We start from the raw sequence: 25,545 nt of genomic DNA, 5'->3' as shown, positions 1-25,545 counted from the left end.
ATTGTCAGAACAGTGACGATAGACACGACTGTCACTTTCGCGGGGAAATAACACATTGAAATGGCCTGTCGGCTGAAAGGGTCGCAAGTGGCTCTGATTTATCTCAACTTACAATATTTTTCTGGAGAAAAACTTTAAATATGAATGCACAAATATATTCTCAATGTTTCTATCGTCAAAAATTGCTATCGTCAGGATAGCTGACTGAAAATCTTACCTTTGATTTATTTGATGAAATCTAGCTGTCAGAACTCCAAGTCTTGCCCGGAAGTAAATGTCTGCTGTCACAAAAATCATGCGCAGTAGAATTTCCTCTTTGCGTCAGTCAACGTGTGTGTGGTGAGGGCTTGAATTTTGCTATCGTCAGGTGCATTTGACTGACAGACTGACGATAGCATTTTTTAAAAATAACTGTGGGCTTCTCTCATGAACGAAATTAGTTTTTTTGCTGTTAATCTATTTCAACTCTCTCTGACACCCAAAAATTATAAAGCCTGCTTCCACACGATAACTACCAAAGATCCATAATGGCCGAGTCTATCATCAGGTCATCTGACAGAAATTCACTGACGATAGCAACAGGGATAATGAAAGTGATTTTTAAAATGGGAGTTATGTCTGTCAGATATGTCAAAGAAATAGAACTTTATTCTTTAAAAATCTTTTATTGATATACTCAGTGTATTTTTAAATGACGTGCTGTTTTAGAAGACCAAATATCATATTTTCAATCTTGGAAAATATTACCTCACTGAAAAAAGGACAAGAAAAATTTCTTATTTTGTGGGCAAGTGATTAATGGATCCAGTTACGGTAGAATCTGCCATATGCCTTGCTGCTGTATGTTACAGGAGTGAAGGACACAACATACTTTGATCCCTGAAAACAAGATCGATTGAAAAAAGGCGATATAACACATCCCCACTGTTTTGCTGGTTGTAGGCACCTGTGTGAGAAAAGCTGTGAGAGAGATGCACATCAGTGTGACCTCAGAATTTACCACAGCATGTAAACCACAGTGAAGTCTGATGAACAGGACGTCCTGTTTAGCTCCAGACTAGTGTAAAATCTCAGAGTTCTGAGACAAAGCTTTGCCTCAACCAGAATGATAGGACAAGGACAGTATGAAGGTCATAAAAAAAAAGTGACGGCTGCATTCTACATTCTGAACGTTATTGAAGCATCTTATTGGCTCATCTTCAACCAAATGGAAAGGCTTCACCTTGCAGCAGTATGATAACCCAACATGATACCAGTGAAAATTGTCTTAAAGGAACAGTCCACCGTACTTCCATAATGAAATATGTTCTTTTCTGAATTGAGATGAGCTGCTCCGTACCTCTCCGAGCTTTGCGCGACCTCCCAGTCAGTCAGACGCGCTGTCACTCCTGTTAGCAATGTAGCTAGGCTCAGCATGGCCAACGGTATTTTTTGGGGCTGTAGTTAGATGCGACCAAACTCTTCCACGTTTTTCCTGTTTACATAGGTTTATATGACCAGTGACATGAAACAAAGTTCAGTTACACAAATTGAAACGTGGCGATTTTCTATGCTATGGAAAGTCCGCACTATAATGACAGGCGTACTAACACCTTCTGCGCGCTTCGACAGCGCGTTGATACCTGCACTCAGGAGTGACCGTATCAACGCGCTGTCGAAGCGCGCAGAAGGTGTTAGTACGCCTGTCATTATAGTGCGGACTTTCCATAGCATAGAAAATCGCCACGTTTCAATTTGTGTAACTGAACTTTGTTTCATGTCACTGGTCATATAAACCTATGTAAACAGGAAAAACGTGGAAGAGTTTGGTCGCATCTAACTACAGCCCCAAAAAATACCGTTGGCCATACTGAGCCTAGCTACATTGCTAACAGGAGTGACAGCGCGTCTGACTGACTGGGAGGTCGCGCAAAGCTCGGAGAGGTACGGATAAGCTCGTCTCAATTCAGAAAAGAACATATTTCATTATGGAAGTACGGTGGACTGTTCCTTTAAGTCTTGTTACCTGAACTGAACGCAACCCTTGCAGAAAAGTGAACCCAAAAGGCCTGAAAACAAGTAGTAGCTAAAATGGCCACAAACTTAAAATCATGGTGTCATGCTAAAGCTTCATAAAGCATGTCAGATAGATTGACAGAGATGGAGAGAGAGAGAGAATGCTAAAATGTTGAGAGGAAATTAAGTCTATAAACTTATTAAACTGCAAAAACTGTCACTGCAGTAGTTTTTCTGTTCTTTTAAATAATTAGGAAAGCTAAACACTAGTTAGTCCTCAACATGTGACCTCAAGTATTATTACATCATAAAACAAAGGAGCCAGTCAGCTTTCAGGGTTTTAATTCTGGCTATATGATACAGCTTTGCATGTGAAGGAAGGGTTTTTTGCAAGCGTTCATGGCCAGATAATGCTGTAACTGAATGACAGTCTGGTTTTTTTTAGCCTTTAGCAACATGCTCCTGCAATGTCCGTTCCTATTTAAAAAGGATAAACAGTAGTGGATAAATGAAATTCATCAGGTAAAAAGAAAATGACCGACTGACTGAGCATGCTTGTTCTCATCCAACAGAGTAGACGACTGTAAAGCCATACACCTTATCCTCTCATTTATGACCTTGATTCAAGTTGTTGGCGAAGGTTTTGGCTCAGGTGTTCTGTCCTCAGAACTGTGACTTCTGGGGACAAGAGCTAGCCATTCATTCTTATTTAGTCCCTGCATAGTGACCTATGAAATGGGGAAAAGTCAAGTCTTATGTCGCTTTTCCACTACCAACGCGGCTGAGTCGAGCTGAGTGGGGCTGTTGGAGTTGCATTTCGACTACAACCGCGCTGAACCGTGCTGGCTGGAAGTGGGTGGACACATTGGGTGGAGGTAGCGAAAGTGGGTGGACGTCACGTGATGTCGTTCGGCGGCGCAAACAGTGACATCAGTGACCTTTTAAGCGGTAGTCTCACAACCCGGAGAGTAAACAATAAACATGGAGGACATGGAGTCGTTAGTGTTGCTGGTCTTGGTGCTGTGGCTTGTCACCGACAATGCCAACAGATACTGGCAAGAGCGTATAGATGAGGCGAAGCGCATAAGGCTTCATAATTCTCGTAATTCTCCTTCTTCCGGGTTTACGGTGTTGACAGATCCCAGCGTGCTCGCTGGGCGTGTGTGGGCGTGTGAGGACATTCCTCCTCACCAATCAGTGCACAGGGGAGTGTCTGCTCACGCCCCTAGCCTCACTCAGCTCGGTTTGGCTCGCTTCAGCCCCACTCCAAAACCGTGCGAGTTTTGGGGGCTAAGCAGGGCTGAAGCGAGCTGAGTCGTGCTGTTCTTAGATAGTCGAAACGCGAGCCGTGTCGGGCTGAAGTGAGCTGAAAAAGGGTAGTGGAAAAGGGCCATTACTGTTTATATCCCCTGCTGGCCAAAAGGCCTAAAGGTGGATTATGTCGTGGTGATGTTCGTCCATCCCAGGATGGGTACTCACCTTCTGAAATCCACTCCCCTCACAATTTTTGGAGAAATTTCATGAAATGTGGCAGGATTCTTTGTTATATATTGGTAATACGCATATTGTAATTTCGTTCAGTTCAGTCACATTTTACCAGAGTTACAGCCCTTGATTAACAAAATTATAATTTGACAAGTGTGTTTTCCTTCTGAAATCAGCTCCTCTCACAATTTTTGGAGGAATTTGTTATTTGGCAGAAGGGGTGTGGGTTTTGTTTTGTTTTTTTTAAATTATAAATCCCCTGCTGGCCAAAAGGCCTGAAGGGAGATTGTCGTGGCCATAGACATATAAACATAGACGCCGCATTCTGCGTAGAATCATACGTCATCCTCACCGCCATATTGGATGTGGCAAAGTGGAGATTCTTCAACCGTCTCTGGTATAGCGTCTAGACAGTAGCCGAGAATAAAGATGCCTCGTTCATATGCTGCGTTTAACTGTACCAACAGGTTTACCGTCCAAACGAGATCACATGGGATTACCTTTCACAGGTGAGACTGGAAAAATACTTTTCAATACTGTTCCTTCAGTCTTCAGTTTCCCAGCTCATTTCCACCGGGTAGGTGTAGAGTTATAAGCAGTGAGAATTAGATAATACAGTGCCACACTATGATGGACGTTTTTGAACGTATGATGAATGTTTTTAACCTTTCTGAATGTGAAGGAATCAGTGATGTATTTTGTTTTGGTATGACGTTAGAACCTGGCCAAACTCAGTTTGGCGGTCATTCAGCTCACTTTATTCAACGAGAGTAGGTCTGTGTGGTGACTCAATAAATAAAACAGTAAATTTTTATTTTCATTCACTTTTTCCACTATTTCCATCATTTATCATATTCAGTCTTGTAGGTTGGTTATTGTGGCCTCAGGTTTTGGTAGCTTGCTACGGTATGCTGACTGATTAGCTTACCTGAGCTATCTATCGCGTATCTGTCGCTAGTTTGCAGTGTACAGGGTATTTCGCACACTATTTATAACCATCACATTAAAAGTTATACGTGTTGTTTTGATGCCTGTTTGTTTCCCAAATATATATGTGTGTGTCTTAATGGGTGAATAAAAGGCATCGAGTTAAATATTATTGTAGAAAGGGGCTTTATGAAGTTCAGTCCATTTACTTGCATTGGTTTACAGGGAAGATTTGCCACATCAAATATGGCGGACATGCTGATGTATCCCAGCAACGGGCCACCAGCTCAATGCGGCGTCTATGTTTATATGTCTATGGTCGTGGCGATGTCCATCCGTCTTGGGAAGAGTACTCACTTTCTGAAATCCACTCGCCTCGCAGTTTTTGGAGGAATTTCACGAAACTTGAGAGGATTCTTTGTTATATGTTGGTAATATATTGTAATTTCGTTCAATTCGGTCACATTTTAGCAGAGTAATGGCATAGTTGCTCTCAGAGCACTCTTGTGGCCCTTTTCCACTACCCTTTTTCAGCTCACTTCAGCTCACTTCAGCCCGACACGGTTCGCGTTTCGACTACCAAAAACCAGCACGACTCAGCTCGCTTCAGCCCTGCTTAGCCCCTAAAACTCGCACCGTTTTGGAGTGGGGCTGAAGCAAGCCAAAGCGAGCCGAGTGAGGCTGGGGGCGTGAGCAGACACTCCCCTGTGCACTGATTGGTGAGGAGGAGTGTCCTCACATGCCCACACACGCCCCGCGAGCGCGCTGGGATCTGTAAACACCGTAAACCCGGAAGAAGGAGAATTACGAATTACGAGAATTTCTGAAGCCTTATGCGCCTCGCCTCATCTATACGCTCTTGCCAGTATCTGTTGGCGTTGTCGGCGACAACAAGCCACAGCACCAAGACCAGCAACACTAACGACTCCATGTCCTCCATGTTTATTGTTTACTATTCGGGTCGTGAGACTGCCGCTTAAAAGGTCACTGATGTCACTGTTTGCGCTGCTTAACGACATCACCTGACGTCCACCCACTTTCGCTAACTCCACCCAATGTGTCCACCCACTTCCAGCCAGCACGGTTCAGCGCGGTTGTAGTCGAAATGCAACTCCAACAGCCCCGCTCAGCCCGACTCAGCACGGCACGGCTCAGCCCGACTCAGCCGCGTTTGTAGTGGAAAAGCGGCATTGTTTTAAGAAAACCATTGTATTGTGTGTGGGTTTTTTTTTTTTTTCCCCTTCCATGCTCCTATATTTTTTAAAAAATGTATTTATTTTGCTATTAAAAACCCTTTGTGCTATTAGCCGGCATGTTTTATGCCATTGGGCTGTTTATTTTTTTAATAGTTCTAATTAATAGTTAATTGATTTTCTAATTAATTTAATGTTAAACGTGAGCTCAGCTAACAGTGATGAAATCTATTGACTGCAGGGGAATAAATGAGCATTCATTTTTTGAAAGTAATCAGAGTGAAAGCCTGCGCCTCATGGGGAAAGCCAATTTCACTGCAAATTCCATGCAGCTTGACCCACAGGTTAAACACACATCAGCTAGTGATTGTAATAGTGTATAATAAAAGAAACAGGACTTCATTAAGGTGAAGCCTTTTTGTGGCACATTACTGTTTTGGCTCGCAAACCAGGATTTCTTTTAGATAATATAGATGAAGTAACAGTTTTCCAAACATGTGAAACACAGTTTTCCTCACAACGGAGAATTATGCCGCTTTTCCACTACAAACGTGGCTGAGCCGTGCCGTGCTGAGTCGAGCTGAGTGGGGCTGTTGGAGTTGCATTTCGACTACAACCGCGCTGAACCTTGCTGGCTGGAAGTGGGTGGACACATTGGGTGGAGTTAGCAAAAGTGGGTGGACGTCAGGTGATGTCGTTAAGCAGCGCAAACAGTGACATCAGTGATCTTTTAAGCGGTAGTCTCACGACCCGGATAGTAAACAATAAACATGGAGGACATGGAGTCATTAGTGTTGCTGGTCTTGGTTCTGTGGCTTGTTGTCACGACAACGCCAACAGATACTGGCAAGAGCGTATAGATGAGGCGAGGCGCATAAGGCTTCAGAAATTCTCGTAATTCGTAATTCTTCTCCTTCCGGGTTTGCGGTGTTTACAGATCCCAGCGTGCTCGCGGGGCGTGTGTGGGCATGTGAGGACGACACTCCTCACCAATCAGTGCACAGGGGAGTGTCTGCTCACGCCCCCAGCCTCACTCGGCTCGCTTTGGCTCGCTTCAGCCCCACTCCAAAACCGTGCGAGTTTTAGTGGCTAAGCAGGGCTGAAGCGAGCTGAGTCGTGCTGTTTTTTGGTAGTCGAAACGCGAGCCGTGTCGGGCTGAAGTGAGCTGAAAAAGGGTAGTGGAAAAGGGCCATTAGTTTGCGTCTAGACAAACTGTGCAGTCAAGTTTGAATTTCTTTTTTTGCTTTTTAAAAAAATTGTTTGAGTTAATTGTCTCCAGGCAGGACACCACTGACATGGCCACTTAACCAGTCTCTTGTATTTAGAAGGCAAATCAAGTTTGATCGGTTTTAAATGGATTAGATTAATTTTTTTTTTTTTGCCTTGAAAAAGTTTAGATCGGTTCTGGCAACTTTTTTTTTTTTTTTAAACTCCATAAAACACTTGAAGGGAGATTTATGGCTTTATACTGGTTCATTTGTTCAGTTGTAATAGGAGACTAGTGCTATAGTCTACTTTTAGCAGTAGATTTTTTTTTAAAATTTTTTTTGGCAGAATTATTGCTGATCTTAATTGGAGAAAAAAAAAAGCAATAAAAAAATTGAAGCCTAACCCTTCCAGCAGTGAGAGGCGCAGTTGATTTTGGGGTGGGGTGTTTTTTTTTTTTTTTAATTTAATTTAAAAAAATACTTTGCTTCCATCATCACGGCTTTGCAGATAATGATAGTTTCTCATGTCGCCACACTCACTTTTGGAACTGGCTATATGCTGGTCTGATGTTAAACTATTAGTCTTTTTTTTTTTTTTTTTCTTCCATTTAACTATTTGGTTATTTTTGAGTGTGTCGGTTTTCTCTGAATCTACATTCTGTAGTCATTCTCTTTGGCACCAACTGCATTTTCAGGGCATCACCTGCTTCAAAAAGATTATCGGGCTCTCTGCCCATACCTCACCAACACACACATCCCATCAGACTCTGATGCCTTACAGGGAACCAGCTCGGCTTTATTCCGTGAAGTATTTGGAATTGTGCCTGGGATTTCTACCAGCAGGATGCACCTCAGTGGTGTGGCTGCCCCTGGCAGGGAGAGGGGGGTCATTTTCTTTTGGAAACGCCCTTTGAGTAACAGACTAAAAGCATAACAGACTTGCTCCATTGTATCGTCGTTATTTCATAGTGCAGAAAATAATTATCCTAATTAATCGGGGTGCAATTAGTAATACCGTATAACTGAAATTCCATGATTCTATCTTTATAGCTTTAAAAGTGCCTTGATGCGCATGATCCACTTTTTAAAGTATTTGATTAAATTTAAATGAATGAGGGCTTGAGGCTGGGTTTACATGGTATGATTTTCAGACAAAAATTGTAAAGTTGTAAAAATTTGTTTGGTCGTGAGCTGTGATCAGTGGTCTTATAACATGCAACATGCTGTGGTCACCAGTGACCAATTTTGTGCCACTGAAACCAGACACAACTGACGACAGTGTCAAAACTTTTGTATTAAAGTCTGTGTGACCACTGTTGCAGTGCTCGTCTGTCTGAAAGCCACTAATATGAGCACAGCAGTAGATTAGGTGAAACTGCTAGAAATACGGTAGCAGAAGTGGAGAAACATGAGCGAACCTGCCCAAGCCTGGATCAAGCTAATCGATGACGTAATAAGAAAGTAGTCATTAGAGTATCTTAGGGCCCGTTTACACGAGGACGCTGTCGGGTAAAAACGACTAAATATTTTATCGGAAGTGCCTTTCGTCTACACGGGGACGGCATTTCCGAGGCTGAAAAACGGAAAAAATTGAAAACGCCTTCCAGAGTGGATAAGTTAAAAACAGCCCCCGTTGCATATCCGTCTAAACTACCCAATACGCGAAACTCTGCTCGTATCTGCTCACGTCGGGTACGCGTTTACGTCATACATATGTCATATACTGTACATGCCAGCCCGGGAAGTAAGAAAGTAAGTTAAAAAAGTAAGAGCATGTCTGATTACATCGATCCAACGGACCTTCAAGCTGCTCTGGCAGATTTAATAAACGTCCAGGAGTCCTTCGAACATCTATACCGAATCTGCACATATACCGTTAATGAACAGAGGCGGGTATAGTATGCTCTTACTCTTTTACTTACTTTCTTACTTGCCATAGCCAGAGTAGTCAAAGTTTTCGTGGCGCAGATGTGCAAATCAGACAAGACGGAAGACGTTGCGCATGCGTGCAGACATAGCGGAGGTCTTTCACAGCACCGCCTAGTCGCCTGGCATGCACATCCAATTGAATTCCACACATTTATGCGTGGCGGTACGGTGGTGTAGTGGTTAGCGCTGTCGCCTCACAGCAAGAAGGTCCGGGTTCGAACCCCGTGGCTGGCGAGGGCCTTTCTGTGCGGAGTTTGTATGTTCTCCCCGTGTCCGCGTGGGTTTCCCCCACAGTCCAAAGACATGCAGGTTAGGTTAACTGGTGACTCTAAATTGACCGTAGGTGTGAAATGTGAGTGTGAATGGTTGTCTGTGTCAATGTGTCAGCCCTGTGATGACCTGGCGACTTGTCCAGGGTGTACCCCGCCTTTCGCCCGTAGTCAGCTGGGATAGGCTCCAGCTTGCCTGCGACCCTGTAGGACAGGATAAAGCGGCTAGAGATAATGAGAATGAGATGACATTTATGCGTCACCGTATAGACGCAGATTTCCTCCTTGAAAACGGTCGTGTAGACGCGGAAAAAAGTGAGAACGAAAACGGACTTTTGCGTTTTTGTTTCAGACCGGCCCCGTGTAAAGTGGGCCTTAATCATATAATCTGACACGGACCTCGTCGTTGCCCAGACGATTATAGCTAATGGGACGGTGATTGACCCCTTGGGTGGAAACGATAGCTCAGCTTTGCATAACTGCAAATTTCACTGTCTGTAGAGGTGATTTACTGTACACACAAAATGCCTTAAATTAAACTTGCTGTATTACATACAGTGGAAGTTTATTCCCCTCAGCTTTTTCACTTTGCTATAGTGGAAATGTTTTTCCGCGGCTTTGGTTGCTTTGTATGTATACAAATAAATGTGAAAAGTGCAAATTCAATAGCCGTTAGTTAGCAGCCGCTTACAACAGAATGGGGCGTGAAGCCCACTGTGCCACTTGCAATAAAAGCACAAAACCCGGCATGATGGGGATCAAGCCCTTGGAATCCCATATGCAATACATCAATCACGCAATCGTGCCAGCTGCCAAGATCACATTTCTGAGCCATCTTCAGCACCACAGCTGAGGACACATCAGGCGATGTGGTGATATTAACATGCCTTTTAACACAGTCTCCAGATGATGGTTGAGAACATCAATGCTGTTGCGTTAATTATCTTAAATTACATTACAGCTCATTAAAAAGGTCTTTAAAAGTCTTGAACACCCAGGTCATGTGTCTGTGGTGATGGCATGCAGTAAATCTTCCAGCTCTCACTGTTGCATCGAAAGCCTGTCCAAAGGAAAGAGTCTGATTCGGGGGACTTTTTTAGGATGACTCTGGTTGAGCCTCGCCCCTCCCCCGCCCCAGCTCGCCCACACAGATGACTCACCATTGTTCCCAATGCCCCAGGACAGCTATGTGTCTGTGGGTGTATTGATGTGAGTGGATATACTGGACCCTTACCATGCAACAGGAAATATTTGTAATGTACACATTGCTTAGGCCAAAGTTAATTGTGCACTCTTTATCTGTTTTTATTCATAGTGGCTCACACTAAATAAATGATTTGACAGCGTACTTTGAGAAATCCTCCCTTGGTCTACTTTGTGTGTGTGTGTACACAGCTGAAGCAGTGCTGACGCTCCCCTCCCTCACATAATGACTCAGTAAAACTCATCTTACCTGCTAAGCACTTGGCCTGCATTTGCTCTTACGCAGCTGCTGATACAGTATCAGCCTACAATACGAGTAAACATAAAGGCTGTTTTCACCACACAAATATTGCTTTCCCTTCTAATAACATTTTAAATGACAATGTTTCATTGTCGTTTTGGGAAATGCAAAACCAGTTCCAGGACTCTTCCATGTGTAATTATATGCTTGCTGTCTAAGAGCTCTGTCAGCAGCTGAGCAGTCATTGTCAGCTTGCTGCTTGGCGTAATGTAACGCTAAAGCTACAACTCTGCCAAGCAGCTCCCAGTGGTCGGCGTGCCCGGTTTGGTGGCGCTTGGCCGAGATGGGCAGCCCTCATTCTGCCTAGTTGTGGCCTCAAAGGCAAGCAGCACCCGACCAGGAATTCAGCACGCTGTCTCAACCCTGCTGCAGCCGCAGTGCCGCCTCTTTTGTTGTGGTTCGTACATCCATACACATGGTAATTAGCCTCATGCAGCTCAGCCCTGTGGTGGCCATGGTTGTGAAGAGGGGGAGTCATGAAGGCAGAGAGTGAGTGAGAGGGGAATGGGGGTTAGTGAAAAAGATTAAGAACAGAGGCGATAGAGGTGGTGTCGTAAAAAGTCTTGGGAATAGGCTTTGGGAATGTGTGAGAGGGTGTGCATGCGTAACTTGAGGGAAATGATGCCAGCACGTGAGCAAAAAGAGAGACCAGTTTTTCTGGTTCAGAAAGTCCTGCAGTAACTCGTGTGTGTGTGTAAGACTGGCTTGGCAATTCCCTTGCTCCACTTTGCTTGTGTTCAGATGAAACTGCTACCTCAGCTAGCTGACTGGAGATTGAACACAAGGCATGTTAAGATATGAATGCCAGTGCAATACATTGCATATCTTGATAAATTATGACGTCTGGCCTCCTTAATGAAGCCAATGAATTGTTTACCAAATGTATGAATTGACTTGGCCATAAACCAGTGTCCTCTGTCTTGAAACAAGTGTTTGGCTCTTAAAGAACTCTTCATTTCACAAGTCTAGCATCTGTAGGTTCAGTTTACTGATGCTTTTGCAGTTTATTGCAAGTAATACCCATTGCTTTTGCTAAAATATAACACCAATTGTTTTGTTTTATGCCCTCTAGCTGCAAGAGACTGTGAAGAGGAAATTGGAGAACACCAGCCCTCCTGTTGGCCGTGACCAGATAAACGGATTCGGCGACAGTTATTCCTCAGCCAAAAAGTCATGTTTGGAGGATGCTTTGGGTAGTCTGAACGGGTCCTCGAATGGGGGCATGCCCCCTCTTTCACCCATGGACAGCAAGCATGGTGTGGCTGCTGACTTGGGGCTCAATGGTGCAAAAGCAGTGGGTACTGCTGAGCAAAATGGTGTTGCTTTATCCTCTGAAGCTGACATCCGTTTGAAGGAGCTGAAGCAAGAGCCCATGGATGACATCCTGCCTACTGGTGGGGGCAACGGCAACATCATCCTACCTGACCTCAACCTGAACGAACAGGAGTGGAAGGAGCTCATGGAGGAGTTTAATCGCTCTGTGCCTTACGAAGAAATCCAAGAGCTGTTCAACGATGGCTTTGAGGACCGCAAGGAATCTGAGGTGTCATCTGGCACTGTGGCACCTGCCAGCCTCCTCCCCACAGAGCTTCCTGGCACGATTAAGGCAGAGTTTTCCCCAGCACCAGCCTCTTCTGCCTTTGAACAGGACACATGTACTGGGTCACCCCACATCCCGTCCACCTCGTCTGGGCCTCCAATGCATGCCAGCTCCCCAATCATGCCACCAGCCTCTGCCTCCTCACCCGCTCTGTCTGGACATCAGCATACGCAGCAGCAGCCTAGCCAGCCCAGGCCGCTACAGAACCACCTGTTACCATCCAGTGACTTGTCACCGGCGCAGCAGCTGCAGAAGCTAGCTGCTCGTGAGCAGCAAAGAGCACAGCTCATTCAGAACCAGCAGCACCAGGCCCAGAAACAGCAGAAACAACAGCAGCAGCAGCAGCAGCAGCCAGCACCCAAATTCCACCAGCAATCCAATCACCCCTCCACTTGGCAGAATGTGCCCCCTAATCAGAGTCCATTAGGAGGTGGTGCGTTTGGACTAGAGAAGTCCACTAGCCCCTCACTCTACCCCTCTGACTTCCAGAATCCCAAGTCCCTCCTCATGCCTGGCCAGCAGCCCAGTAAGGGCTCTCCAAAAGCCAATGCCCCAGGGGCATACATGCAGTCTAGTGGGCACCCAATGTTGGGTCACAGTGCAGCTCCGTCTGGAACCCTCAGTCATCAACCAGCCTCTGGAAGCCAGACGGCCATGTTGGACTACAACAACACCAAACCGTTGAGCCACTTTGAGGCTGGAGCACCAAGAGGCCCTGTTAACACACAGAGCCAGAACAAAGCGGCAATGCTCAACCTCCTGCGCCAGCATCCGGGGATGAAGCCGAGGCCCACTGGCATTTCGTTCAGACCCCCAACACATCTGCCACACTCCCAGGTAAGGATCTGCAAAGCAACTACGTACATGTGACACATTTTCACAAATAGTTAATCAATTTGGTATGATCAAGCGTGCAAATGGCGCGCTTTTCGGCGCATTCCGCTTTTTCCCCGGCATTTTGGGCGACTTGTGTAATTCATTCAGATCCGAAGAGTTGTGGTTTTTTTTTTTGTTGTTTTTTTTTTGGGGGGGGGGTTGCTCTCCGGTAATCCACTCTGGTAGTAATGATAGACCCGAGTACTGTGCAGACCATACAACGTTTGGTTCCCCCTGGTGGATATATGGAACCATTGACAGCAGAGATAGTAAGATTGACAGTGTAGCTGCTGGCTGCTATTATAATATTCAACAGCGTTCCGTTACAAACTGCTAGCTGCTACACTGTCAGTGGATGGAACCGATGGCTGGGCAATCTGGTTGCTAAAGAACGTGACTCCCGGGCTTTTCCTCAGATAGGTGTGTTCATTTATCAACTTGCTGAATTTCATCTACTAGTGTGTGTTTCTTTGGAGCCTCGGTGACTGGGAGTAAACGATCAGCGTTGAAGTGGAAGTCATTTACTTGTCTACAATCAAAGCGTAAGTGTTAAAATAATTGTGCATATATATAATAACTTTGTCTCTCGTAACCTAGCCTCCTTCATATAACCATATTAGCCATGACCTATCCTTGGGGTAAAAAACGCCTGAAAAACGTAATGTTATTTGAGGAGTTGCATGATGACTGTATATGTTCTCAACGTAGTGTCTACATGGGTTAATGACTATTGTTTTTTGTTCCTAGATAATATTTAAGTGCCGTAATACCGTTCTATACGTGCAAGAATTGGTCTTATTAAAGCTTGTGGCTGTCTGGCTTAGTTAAAATGCTAACCGTTAGCACCCGACTAGCTGCTATTTTAGAACATCGAGTGATCAAATGGTAATGTGTAACCCATGTGTGTGTTATGAGTTTGTGGTGCATACATCCATCCGTGGTAGCCACAACATTACGGTCACTTAGGCTGTCTAAATTAAGCAAAAACATTGGCGAATTTCGCCTCCTTTCAGTCAATGAGAGCGAAGCGAAATTCGTTGAATGCTGCCAGACGCAAGGCACTACCCAAACTTCAGGAAGTGGCGAAGAAAAAGGAGTAAAGATGGACTGACTTTGGGGTGGGGAACTGAAGATGGATTGGGAACTGAATTAATAAATAATAGTAATTAATAAATGTTCTGTTTTGTTGAAACTGTTGTCTGACTGATATTTTGTGTGTGGTGGTGGGGGGTCCGCGTCGCCGCGCTACCTCACTCTTTTTTGACCATGGTTGTGTTTGCATCCCTGTATGATGAGTTAGATTGTGATTTGAACCTAACATGAGGTTTGTCATTGTAATTGAATCCTTGCAGCATGTTATTGAACTGATTTATGGTTTTATGTAAAACAGTAAGATGTAGTCTAGCTAATTACATAATTAGGTTCGGTACTTTTTATAGTGTATTGTCTTTTCAGGAACCTCTCTATCTTGGTAATATTTTTATATTGATGTTTACGGTTGTTATTAAAGCTGGTGTTTTGAAATGAATATTTCATTTCGGGGTCAGTTTGCTCTAATCACAGGCAAATTTTATCTCATCTCATTATCTCTAGCCGCTTTATCCTTCTACAGGGTCACAGGCAAGCTGGAGCCTATCCCAGCTGACTACGGGCGAAAGGCGGGGTACACCCTGGACAAGTCGCCAGGTCATCACAGGGCTGACACATAGACACAGACAACCATTCACACTCACATTCACACCTACGGTCAATTTAGAGTCACCAGTTAACCTAACCTGCATGTCTTTGGACTGTGGGGGAAACCGGAGCACCCGGAGGAAACCCACGCGGACACGGGGAGAACATGCAAACTCCACACAGAAAGGCCCTCGCCGGCCCCAGGGCTCGAACCCAGGACCTTCTTGCTGTGAGGCGACAGCGCTAACCACTACACCACCGTGCCGCCCACGGCAAATTTTATATAAAAAAAAAAAAAGCCACCACTTCTAGTATGCTGTGATTTTGTTTACTCACTGTGCTTTGCTAGTTTCAGGTTAGAAGAAAGTGGTAGATTTACTGTTTTGTTACATTTATTCATGTGAAATGAAATAGTTGAACATGAAAAATAATTAGATCACCTTTCAGAGAAAGAAACTACATTCAGTTCAGATAACGTGTGAGTCAGTAAAACAAATTAAGTTGTCTAACGCCATTTAGCTACACATTAACTCAGTACAGAATACAGTACAGTGCCTGAGTACAGAATGAGAATCCGTCGTGTGAAACATGCTTTCAAACACTTGGATGTGAACATATTTTGTCATTTTACTAATTTTCTTGGCAAATTATATGGATGGGGACACTTCTCTGCAATATCATGTGTGTTAAGCTCCAGAACACATCAGTGACCGTATAGCTGCATGTGTACGTGCATGTTATAGAGTGACTGCAGTAGAAGTGTTTACAGGCCCAAGTATACGTCTGTTTTTTGTTTTTTTTAAATTAAGTTATTTATTTATTTATTTATTTTTAAACTTGTCATTATTTGCTTTCGTTCGCTACAGTTATGCTTGTGGTCGTGACTTCATACAAGTGTGAGCAGTACTCCTAACTTTAGTGGATGTGCCTTGTCGATCAAGTTGTGGTACTACCTTGATTCGCCTAATCACAGGTAATATGTGACGAGTCATGGAATCCACGGACACGTGTCGGCCGAAACGAATCCAAGAAAATCGCAAAAGAAGCATTAATTAATTAATAATTAATGCTGCTTTTGCGATTTTCTCCGATTCGTTTCTTGTGTCCACGGATTCCATGACTCGTCACATATGAACCAGAAGCTGCACTATCGAGCACGTTTCATAGAGCCATTCGACATCCTGCCTCCCAATGTCTTCACGCAGTTTACTCAGGGATACTCAGCCGTAGGTAGACTGCTGATGATAAATGGTGCATGCACAAGAATGCTTCGCACTGCACTCAACATATCTTGGAAACAACACATCACAAATAAAGAACTTTATGGAGAATTTCCCCAAATCTCAGAAGCCATCCAGAAATATACACGGAGATTCGCAGGCCATTGTTGGTGCAGCAAAGAGGAACTTGTAGCTGATGTGATCTTATGGCAAGCACCTCATGGGAGACGTGCCAAAGGAAGACCTGTTAAAACATACATCAGCCAATTACTTGAGGATACTGGGCTCACATATGATGAAGTCCAAATTGCCATGGCCAACAGAGATGATTGGAAGACTCATGTCAGTCACTACGTTTACATGCACATAGAGAGAATCGAATTTCTGCCGCTGCTCGACTAAAATCGAAGTTCAAAATGCCATGTATACACCTTAATTCGGCTGAAATTGAACCGAACTTGATTTCTCGGAATCGAGCTACACGACCTAGTTTATGCGATTTCTGCCGAGCTACTTTGTGCATGTATACCCTATCGAGCTAGTTGTCGAGCTACTTCCGGAAGTGACGAGTGACGAGACCACAAGCGGGAAACACAACAGCCTCGGTCGGCATGACAACAGTAGTAGCGAGCAGCAGAAGAGGTCAGGAGGAACAAACGAAGAAGAGAAAATGGCGACGTAGAGCTCTCTGAAGTGTGGGTGGAGCACTGAGGACGGCAGGACAAAGCTTCTGGTACTAATAGGCTTTTTATTGTCAGACTTTTCAGTTTAACAGCCTACTTTTAATTCTTGAGAGAAAAAAAACACACACGCACGCGCGCGCTGTGTTCTAGTCCAGGGATGAGCTCTCCCCTCTGCTCTCCCTCTGCCTCCTTAAATAGGGCGCGGTTACTGGGAAGACACACAAACACAGGTTAATTATCGTCAGGTGAAGTGATTCTTCCACTCCCCTTCCCTGGCTCCGCCCTCCTGTCACAGACCGGCGCTTGACCACGCCCCCACTGCCACAGGCAAGCAGAAATGTGCACTTCTGGAGCAATGAGGAGACAGAGTTCATGCTCATTCAGCTTAGAGTTGAATATATTAAAATTCATGGACGGGAGAAAAACGCGCAATGGAGAACACGGAACTGATAACTTTGTTTACACTCTTGAATAGCTCTTCTTCATGACGACAACCGGAAGTGTACCAACACGATGGGGCGTGTAGCGCCACCTGTGGCTCGGGTGCACAATGCACCTCACACAATAGCCCGATTTCAGTTGTGTGCATGTAGGATTGGATTTCTCTGGCACCCTGCTGGGACCTTCAGCTTGATTACCGACAGCAGCTCGATTTGGATGTGCATGTAAACGTAGTCAATGGATGCCAAGCGAAGTCCTTGTTGCAGTAGTAGTATCTGTCTGATGCAAATGGGTGTCTCCAAAGTATACTCGATTTTCTGCTGAACACGTACGCATCTCTGAATGCATGCAGATTGCATAAAGAGCGTGGTCTGAAATTAAGACAATCCCCTGAATAAAATAAAAACAAGTGCAGAAGTTTGTGACCTTGAAAGAACAGCAGCTTGCTATTAAATTATTATTGGCAGAAGAATGAGAAGAGGAAGGACTTCTGTATTTCACATTTTGACGACGACGATTCGCGTACTGTACGGTATATGTACACTGACATACTTGGGCCTTTAGCGGGGTGCTTTTTTGTGCGTGTGTGTTTTAATGACTTGCTTAGTGGTGTTTTGGAAGTGTGTGTGTGGGGGGTTTGTCCTAGTGTGTCTGGCAGCAGGTCTCTTCAACCTTGGGGATGAACGCAGTTTGTCTGGGTCAGGCAGCTGGTTGCTAAGAAGCAAAGTGCTGGCAGGCGTCTCTCCCCCATCATAGCCCCCCCCCCCCCCCCCCTTCTCTTTCACACACTCGGGGAGAGAGAGAGAGAGAGAGAGAGATGCGCGCGCGCACACGCGCATATATATATGGATGGGGGCTGGGATGGGCCAGGAGATTGCAGATTTGTGACAGAGGAGTTGGTCGAGAAGAGCAAGTGGGAGAGTGGGATGAAGGGGGACTGAGAGAGATGGAGGGAGGGACACGGGGACGACAAAGCAGTCTTTCATGCAAAGTTCCTCCCCCTCCCCTGGCTATCGTCCTGCGAAGAGTATTTTGGGATTGGCCCGTCTCTCTCTCTCAGTTCTCCCTATTTAAATATAGCTGCTTAACCCACTTGGGGTTTTTTCTTCTCTTATGAACTTTTTGCCCCCCCATCCTTGTTGTGCATTGGACCACGTTTTTTTTCCTTCTTTCTGTCCCTGTGTGTGTGTGTGTGTTTTTTTTTTTTTTTTTTTTTTCTCCCTCCATGTTTCTGCCTCCCAACTGTAAACTGCACATTCTTGGCTGGAGAGGAGTAGTATTGCTGTTGTCACTTTTCATGCACACATGATGACCTTGTGCACATGCGTGTGTGTGTGAGAGAGAGAGAGAGGGAGAGAAAGTGCTTGAATGGAAAGTGGCCAGGGATTGCATCCTTGATTTATTTTTAAAGCAGCTTGCAGGCGCTGCACTGTGGTTCACGCAGTGCTGGTATAGTTTTTGGCTGTGCAGTGCACGCTCCAGAATTAAACTCATAAATTGCATCCTCAGATCAGTCACTTTCTTTCAGTTATCCGTCATCTCTGCACTTGTGTGAACTCGAAGCCTTCAAGATGTGAACTTCAGCAATTCCTTAAGTCATTCAAACTGATGCCAAATTGACTTGAAAGCCCTGCATTGCCCCCCCCCCCCCCCCCCCAAAAAAAAAGTGTAACCAGTGACGTTTTGATTATGTTCTTAGTGCTTTAGATTTTAGGGTTTTTTTTTTTTTTCTGATGACTGTTTATTCAGTTTTGCTTGTTTTCTCACCTCTACTCGTCACCAAAGTTTTGGTACCCTGCCCTCTAGTGGAAAGAGCAAGTTCACTAGTGGTAGAGCAGTCACCCTCAAATTTCTAGATCTTTGTACTTTATAGTGTAGGGCACTTTTAAGGAATGAAAAACAAAAAAAAAACCACAGACCCTCGTTTAAGTCCATCATTCAAAGATTAGAATGTTATGGACCATTATGTATTTAGCTGGAACATTTTTATTCTTTAACTTTTTAACCTATGGAATCCAAACCAGCTCCATTGTTTGTAACACAAACGGCACTTTTTCTTTTGTTCCATGTTCAAATTTATTCGTGTGATTGGCATCGTTTCAAATGGTAAAGTGGTTTTAACAGACTTTTTGGAACATTTAGCTCTACCCTTTCTGAAAAGACTTCTGGTAGATTTCTTCCTGTTTTACTGTTTAGAGAAACCCACACAATACTTTTACATACCTGAGAGGCATGTAAATGGAGCAAATTGAAGCAGTCAAAACACTATGCCTGTTACATCTCCCAAAATCAAAGGTCTAGGGGTTGTAGAGAACATGGCACAGTTTAAACTAGTGAATCACAAACATGGAAGTAGATGTATAAACTGAAAGGTTTATTTTATACATCAAAATAAGTTAAAAGATGCCAAAACTATAGACCCTTTTCAGTCACGTGACCTTCGTAAACGCGACCGCCATTTTGGACATGTAGTAGACTTCGGCTCGAATCGGTTTGAATGCGAGGAAGGCGACAAACATAAAAGAAAAAGGAGCGAGATGCAGAAAACTGTATTTACTAGTTTACTGTAATTATGATCTGGCAGCTATTTACACCGGATCCAGTGTAAATAGCTGCCGGAGCCGACGTCCGAGCTTGCCGGAGTGCGCTCCGGCCGGCCGCGAGCGAGCGCGCTCCGGAACCTTGGACGTTGGCTCCGGCAGCTATTTACACTGGATCTGGTGTAAATAGCTGCCAGATCATAATTACAGTAAACTAGAATGGAATGTTAACAGCAATGTAATGCCTTTTCTGGCTAATTTTATTCGTCTTACCTCCAACAAAGTGGTCACTACACAAGCGTTGGTATGCCGCTATCCATCTTCTCCGTCGGTCAGCATCTACCGGGATCCGATAAAATGATAACCCTTGCCTTGTTTGTTGATGGTTACTACATCCACGTGCACAACAATATAGTGGCATGATGGAAGTCTTGCTGAAAATAAACACTTTCTTTGCTGCCGTTCCTCAATGCTGGCTGTGGTAAACTACTGGTAATACATGTCCAAAACGGCGGCCGCGTTTGTCGTGACGTCACGTGAAAAGGGTCCATAGAGAACCGAAACTGATGACAACCTGCCAAGCAAACACACTCCCAACCGGGAGCAATGCTGACCCTGGCACACACTGTAAACGCTCCACACGAACGCACTATAGTCACGATAACGCAGGAAAAATACTGCCAACACACCGTACACAGTCAATGACACCACAAGCGTGCCAACACAGTACACCACACAGATAAATTGTAAGCCCTTGACTGGCCTTGTCGGTAGGTTTGGGCTGACCTTTTAACCCCTACAGTCCTAACTGGCAAATTACAAACCGGTGCGTTCAATCATCCGCTTCCACAGTAACGAAGATGTTGCGGGGGGGTACCTGGGCAGAAACACGCACACCACAGCTGTAACAATGCCTTTAACTTTTTTGACAATATGCAAATACAGTATACAAAATAAAGGGGTATATTGTAATGAATTTGTTTGTTCCTCTTTCAGCAGGAACCAGGTACTTACCCATCTGCCCCTCATGTCCCAGGCCCTGGTGGTGCCATGGTAACGCAGCCAGGTGCCAGTGGCATGGCAGCTAACCACAATAATGCAGCATATCTAAGTGGTCTACAGAAGCAGCAACAAATACCGATGATGAGTCCGCAGCAGAAACAATTCCTCCAGAGACAGATGATGGCCGAGCAGGTCAGAGGGCAAAGGGCGTATTTGGTTCTTGGAGTTCGATGTATTCAGAGTTAAAATATTTCTGGAAGTTTTCACTCCTCCAATATCAATCATTGGACTACAATGCAGTTTTGAGACCTTTACAAATTTTGTATGAGGTTACACACACACTAGCCTTTTTCAGTTCCAGGTTATAATATTTTTGGAAAAGTTCAAGCAGGGAATATGCAAAAGACAGTATTAGAGGAAGGGTAATTTGTGTTAATGGATTTTCCTATGATGTCCTTGTGGCATGATTTTCATAACCAAGCACTTCTGTGTATGCCTTTGTCTCTTCTCACAGGAGAAGCAGCAGATGCAAAGGCACCTAACCCGTCCACCACCTCAGTACCAGGACCAGCCGAACCCATCTACCCAGCAAAACCCATTCCAGCAGCAGCCACAGGTCTCCCAGTTTCCAGGTACTTGCCCAATGGTCCTGAGAGCTCAAGCGTGCCTTCCTCTTACTCTTTGGCTTGCTGTCCCTCCCTCTCTTTAAAGGGCCTGTGTCTGAAAAGCTGCTGCGTCACTCTTTTTCCATACAGGCACTGCTTTGTTCCCTGTAAAACATTCAGCCTACCTGATATGCAAAGTGTGCTTACTGACTGACTCATTTGAATCGCAAACAGTACAGTCTAAAAGTTGGTCATTAAACTTGAAGTTTTGCTTCATGTAAACTTTTTTTTTTTAGATAATTTTCTTATGGATAGTGTGCATAAAATCGGTTTACAGTAAATTGTGGCTGCTGTTCTGGATTGTTGGTGTTTTAGAAATGAACTGTACTAACCAGTAAGTTTGCTAGCTAAAGATTTTGGTCTAACCTAGAGAGGGGGAATGTGGTAAATTGCATAGCAGAATATTTTAAAGATGTTTGGTTACAGTTGGAACAAGCGTAGCATGCCAGGAAAATGACAGGACCACAATATGCAAAACAAGTACAACATATTTTTAAGATCAAGTATTACTAGTGAGGAGGAAAATTTCTAACATCCAGTTTGCTGAATAACAGTGGAATTTGGTCTGGGTTTATGGAAATGCTGATGATACATTCAGAAAAGTATTGCGAGAACTTATGATAACGGTAGTGCCAGATTTTGCCTGTTCCAAGTTAAACCTTACTGAACGTGTTGAGACTCACCGGGGTCCCACGTTGACTGCTAACATTCATTTTTCGTCCTTGTTTTGCAAATTCAAACCCTGTTAATTCAGTACAAGTTAGTTAACGATGTGGACATTTCCTCTCTTTCTGCTTTAGGTTCGTCTCAGCCGATGAGCAGCGTGAACTCCCTTGGTGGCCCGGCTCCTGGTGTTCAACGCATGTTTCCTCAAAATCAGAGCATGATGGGAATAGGTCAGGGTGGAGGTCCTGCCCCGGGTGCTCCTCCTGCAGTCAGCCAGGCAGATCTGAACCTATCATCTTGTGCAGGTGGGCTTGAGGCCCAGCAGGTCCTTTATGGAAACATGCCCATGCACCCGTCCCACGCCAACCAGCAGAGAATGCCTGTTTCATCAATGCAGAACTATAGGCACAATGTTCTCGTCCAGCAGCAGGCCCATCTCAAACAGCAGCAGCAGTTGACACGTATGCCTAACAATATGCCTAGTGCGATGGCTAACAACATGAGCTCCATGCCCAGTTCAGTCCCCAACACCATAACCAGCAGTATCCAGGGTGCATTGCCTCCACAGGCCCAGTCATGGCAGCAGCAGCAGCATCCAGGGCTTCAGCAAGGCATAGCTGGTCAGCCTAATGGCAGCAATAATGCCTTACCTGCTAGCTTTTCGAACTCGAGTTTCCACATGCAGCCCAGGATGACCAAGCTGCCTGGCAGTGCACCCTTCACCCAGGCTGGCTTGGGAAATGGTGCGCCTAGCAGGGCTATGGTGGGTATGAACCCAGGGCAGATGATGCCCAACATGGTCCAGCAGAGAGCCAACAGCACTGCTATGGCACAGCAACAGCCTCAGCAAGGACAGCCAGCACCACCTCAGTCACAGCAGGTGCTACCCGACCTGGGGCCGTTTGGGCAGCTGCAGGGCGGTCAGGGTCCTAACCGTACTGCTGGCATGCAGTGCAACCAGGCTTACCAGGTAAACCGGACAACCAATCAACAGTTGCCGTTTGGATATAGCACCCAGTCAGGGGGCAGCTTAGGCAGCTTTCCTGGGGAAAGCGATCTGGTGGACTCGCTGTTGAAGAACCAGTCTACACAGGAATGGATGGACGACTTGGATGAGCTGTTGGCTAGTCATCAGTGACTGGCGCTCAAACTAGAAACTGAGTGATGTGGACATTACTGACTGTTCTCTGGTCAGAACTGCTGTACTGTGTGCCTGATAAAAGGAGTATTGGGCACGAGAAGCCTTTGTGTATTGAGTTTTCTTAGGGCTGTCATGATAATGTGTAAAGATAAACATTCTACTACTGATCCTGTGGCTCAGTACTAAAACCACTGAATCATACCCAGATTTGATGGGTCAACACGCACACAAATACACACACTGCTTTTACTTGCCTTCTTGCTGTTAAGGCTACATACATTGGTCAGAATTGGTGCTTATGTACCTAAAAAGCCAGGTATCCAGACCAAGGCCAGACAGATGAAGTCTGCATATTTGAGATGTTCATGGACTGTATTTGAGACCATAGACTCATACTGAGGGATAGCCACCTTCCTTGTTCTTTTCATTCAATTCCCACAAGCCTTAGTCCTGAATCCATGGCCTTAAAATCTAACACCGTATCTGCGCACATCTGTGACTGATTCCAAGACAGGGAGTTTATTCTTTCTCCTGTTCAGTGTGTTCATTTGAGAGTAGAGTTTGGAATATCCGCTTCTATGAATTCTCAACGTGTACCGAGCGTCCTGAGTTTGTTCGTGTTGAAAATGAACAATTTAGCAAGTGAAGAGTTCAGCATTATGCTAAAACACTAAAATGGACATTAACAATTTCTATTCAGCGATACACTAAATCACATGTTATTCCCTTTAAATATTTCTAACCAATCAGATTGGGGGAAGGGTGTTGTCCATTATTTTTATTTTTTTTTCTTCTTCTCTTGTTCCCCCAACACTCCCCTTCCTGTGTTTTGTTACATTGGGGTAGATTGAATGGCCCACCCTGAGAAATGTGTATGTGTGAGAGTGCGTTTGGGTCTCAGTTGTCGTAATGCTTATCTGTCCTGCACCTAGGAGCAAGTTTATTTCAGTATCTGACAGGGCGCCTTGTTTATTTATATATATTTTTTGTATGTATGCATTTCCTAATGTTCTCAAGAAGATGGATCTTATTTTTATATGTACATTGTTGCGAATTTTTGTAAGTATTTTATACTTTTTATTATTGTTCTCTGCAAAAAAAAATGAGAGTATTATGTAAATATAGTTCTCTGGAAACAGCTGTTTGGCTTTTCTTTTTCCATCCTATGGTGACTGGTCTTTGAGAGTCTCATTCTGTTTACATTGGATTTGTTGAGAGGTGTTTTTAAGCAAGTGTAAGACAGCTGTGAAATGCGCTTGGCACCAGATTAGTTTGCTGCAGTAAAAATTAAATTATATAACCTTCAGTGTCGGTCAATAATAATTCAATCCAAGCAATAGCTAATGGGTGCTTCCCCAAATCGTTTACCTTTCTGGTGGAGACTATAATTTGGTTGAAAATTTATACACATCAATTCTTGAAATACTTCTCGAGGACTTGATGAGGAAGGAGGTAATACCCCCCCCACCCACCCCCAGAGCAAGCATGCACAGTTGCTTCCTGTATTTCTTACTGTACCTTCTTGATGTCATAAATTCACCAACACCCCAGATAACAAAGTTCAATAAATAAGGAAAATGAACAGTGGGTAAAAACTAAACTTTTTGTCTTGAGTACTAAAGTTCTAATCCTGACGGTGCCACAGCTATCTGCGGTTGGGAGCTAAGTAGCAAAATTTTGGACCAGTCAAAAGCTTCGATGCAACCTCATTCCTAGGTTTTTCTGTATTTTGACCATTTTGTACATTGTTAAATAATAGTGAAGACCTCAAAACTATGAAATAATATATGGAATTATGTGGTAGTGTTTATTAAAAAACCCTCCATGTTTTTCATATTTTAGATTCTTCAGAGTAGCTACCATTTTTACCTTGATACTGCTTTGTACACTATTAGCATTATCTTAACCAGCTTCATGAGGTGGTCACCTGGAATGCTTTGCCAAAAGTTCGTTAGTGCAATTTCTTACCACCTTAATGCATTTGAGGCCAAATAGTAAATTATAAAAATACAGTAACTAGCCCTCCTTCACAACTGTAATAATCCCCATGTATCAAGAACCGCTCAACAAAGTAAAGAGAAACGACAGTCATCATTACTTTGACATGAAGTGTGTCTTAATAAAAATGAAGAAAAAACATTGAATTAGAAGGTATGTCCAAACTTTTTGACTGGGACTGTAGAGTCCAGCTGGTTTCAGAGTGCAGGGTCAGCCATGCCATGGCTGGAGAAGTGAGTACTGTTCCAACCTTCTGATCACTAACCCTGAGCCTTAGTGTACAGTATGTAATGCCCCTAAACCCCACTTTTTTCCTTGTACAAAGCAACAATCGTTATGTTGATTGACCATGTGTTTTTGAACTATAGCTGATCTAAAAAGCCATAAATTGATGGAAAATCAATAAGATCAGCCAATTTTCAAGGAATCTGCCGAGACTGAACCGGAAGATCCCGAAAGGGTGTGTGACATCACACGCGTAACAATTCAGGTATCAATTTTGTTCATGTGCACAGCAGTGGTTAGG

At 44.2% G+C, this 25,545-nt stretch overlaps 1 protein-coding gene across 2 annotated transcripts in view; it reads left to right on the top strand.

Annotated features, from left to right (window-relative positions):
• The window catches only part of maml1 (mastermind-like transcriptional coactivator 1), a 57,069-nt gene extending 32,910 nt beyond the window's left edge, over positions 1–24,159 (top strand). The window contains exons 2-5 of one of the 2 annotated variants that reach the window (XM_060927421.1): positions 11,583–12,947; positions 20,547–20,741; positions 21,064–21,181; positions 22,015–24,159. In XM_060927421.1, the coding sequence (XP_060783404.1) occupies positions 11,583–12,947; positions 20,547–20,741; positions 21,064–21,181; positions 22,015–23,018 (2,682 nt within the window). In that variant the 3' untranslated portion in view covers positions 23,019–24,159. Of the gene's footprint in view, positions 1–11,582; positions 12,948–20,543; positions 20,742–21,063; positions 21,182–22,014 lie in introns of both variants that reach the window. The other variant, XM_060927420.1, reaches the window with a different exon arrangement.
• Positions 24,160–25,545: the final 1,386 nt, after the last annotated feature.

Source organism: Neoarius graeffei, chromosome 8, assembly GCF_027579695.1.
Source record: "Neoarius graeffei isolate fNeoGra1 chromosome 8, fNeoGra1.pri, whole genome shotgun sequence".
In the NCBI taxonomy this organism is placed as follows: Eukaryota; Metazoa; Chordata; class Actinopteri; order Siluriformes; family Ariidae; genus Neoarius; species Neoarius graeffei.
Note: the sequence above shows the minus strand (reverse complement) of the source record. Positions and strands in the feature narration are given on the sequence as shown.